The 1,936-nt window shown below is 51.2% G+C and overlaps 1 protein-coding gene across 1 annotated transcript; it reads left to right on the forward strand.

The window, feature by feature from the left end:
• BECN2 (beclin 2) lies at positions 1–1,539 on the forward strand. The gene has a single exon (XM_003130557.2). It carries the CDS (start codon positions 214–216, stop codon positions 1,513–1,515), a length of 1,302 nt encoding a protein of 433 aa, XP_003130605.1. The 5' UTR covers positions 1–213; the 3' UTR covers positions 1,516–1,539.

Below are 1,936 nucleotides of genomic sequence, written 5' to 3' on the forward strand. Positions count from 1 at the left end.
TTTAGAAAGCATCCCTGGTCTGTAGGCGGTCCAGGAGAGGTCTACCAGTATCTAAGGAGGGTTCCATTGTAAGGTGTGAAGGAGGAGACTGATGAGATGATATGCTTTTTAAAAGAAGCCCTCCTCCTAGAAGAGGAGTTTTAAAAGGTATACGCGGTGAATCAAGCAAGGAGCCAGAGGATCAGCGCCGGGGTGAGAGTCAAGACCGCCGCCATGTCCTCCTTCCGCTTCATCTGCCAGCGCTGCAGCCAGCCCCTGAAACTGACAGAGTCCACGGAAACCTCCCAGGAACGTGCAGCTTCGTTGCTCCACTCTGCTCGAGGGGAGCCAGGAGAACCCCAGGGGGCTTCTTCCGGAGAGGGAGCCAGTGTCATAAATCTACAGGATGGCGCCTCTTGCCTGCCCTTCCCTGGTGGCGGGATGTTCTGGGCCAGTTCTGAATTCACTCTGCTTGGGAGACTGGGCTCCCTGAGAAGCCTCAACAGCATCCAGAAGGCCATTAGGGACATTTTTGGCATCCTCTCCGGTGAAACGGTTGTGGATCACCCCCTCTGCCAGCACTGTACTGACTGTCTTTTAGAGCAACTGGATGCTCAACTCACCACGACAGATTCTGAGGTTCAGAACTACAGGCGCTGTTTAGAGACCAGGGGGTGGGGGAGTGAGGCTGAGAGGGAGACGCTGCGGAAGCAGCTGAAGGGCCTGGAGCTGGAGGAATTGAGGCTGGTCCAAGAGCTGGAGCAGGTGCAGAAGAACCGAGAAAGGACCACAGCAGATCTGGAGGCAGCCCAGGCGGAGACTGAGATGCTGGACCAGAAGGAATGGCAGTACCAGAAAGACTACAGTAAGTTGAAATGGCAGCAACTAGAACTTCACGACGAGCTGGACAGTGTGGCGAGGCGGCTAGAGCACGCCCAGACCCGGTGGGACCAGCTGGAGAAAACCAATGTCTTCAGGGCCACATTTGAGATCAGGCATGCTGGTCCTATAGCCATCATCAATAACTTCAGGCTGGGCTCCCTCCCCACGGTCCCTGTGGGCTGGAATGAGATAAACGCAGCCTGGGGACAGACTGCCTTGCTGCTCCACGCCCTGTCCAACGCAATTGGCCTGGAGTTTCAGAGGTATCGACTTGTCCCCTGCGGAAACTACTCCTACCTGAAGTCTTTAACAGGTGACCACGTTGAGCTGCCATTATTTGCAAATGGGCAGCAGAGTGTTTTCTTGAATAACAAATTCGACCAGGCGATGGTGGCTTTCCTGGACTGCATGCAGCAGTTCAAGGAAGCAGCTGAGAAAAGTGAGCCACCACTCTTTTGGCCCTACAAGATTGACGTGAAGAAAGGCCTGATGGAAGACCCTGGAAGCCATGGTGGATTCTGTCCCATCAGGACCCACCTGAACACAGAGGAGGAGTGGACGCGAGCGCTCAAGCTCATGCTTATAAATTTTAAGTCGAGTCTCCTGTGGGTCTCCTTAAGGTATCGTCAAAAAAGACTTTCTTTTTCTCCATGAGGGAGAGACTTTTTTTTTTTTTTTTGCTTTAAAATATTTTGTTTGTGAAAATGGTATCAGATACAATGAAATACTAAAGAACATAACATGTTTTATAATTTAAAAAAAAAGAATGGCCACAGAGGCACTGATTTAAAGTTAATTAAAGAATTGTCCAGAGCAATCCAGAAGTCACTTCTGTCTTGTTTGTTTGTTTTTTGCTGTTTAGGGCTGTACCCTCAGCATATGGAGGTTCCCAGGCTAGGGGTCGAATCAGAGCTACGCTGCTGGCCTATACCACAGTCACAGCAATGCAAGATCTGAGCCATGTCTGTGATCTACATCACAGCACACGGCAACGCAGCATCCTTAACCCACTGAGCAAGGCCAGGGATCGAACCCACGTCCTCATGGATCCTAGTTGGGTTCATTAACCTCTGAG

The sequence above is a fragment of the Sus scrofa genome, chromosome 10 (genome assembly GCF_000003025.6).
Source record: "Sus scrofa isolate TJ Tabasco breed Duroc chromosome 10, Sscrofa11.1, whole genome shotgun sequence".
NCBI lineage: Eukaryota > Metazoa > Chordata > Mammalia > Artiodactyla > Suidae > Sus > Sus scrofa.

Excerpts from the sequence above, each read along its gene's own strand:
- BECN2 (XM_003130557.2), top strand. The coding sequence starts at position 214 with ATGTCCTCCTTCCGCTTCATCTGCCAGCGCTGCAGCCAGCCCCTGAAA.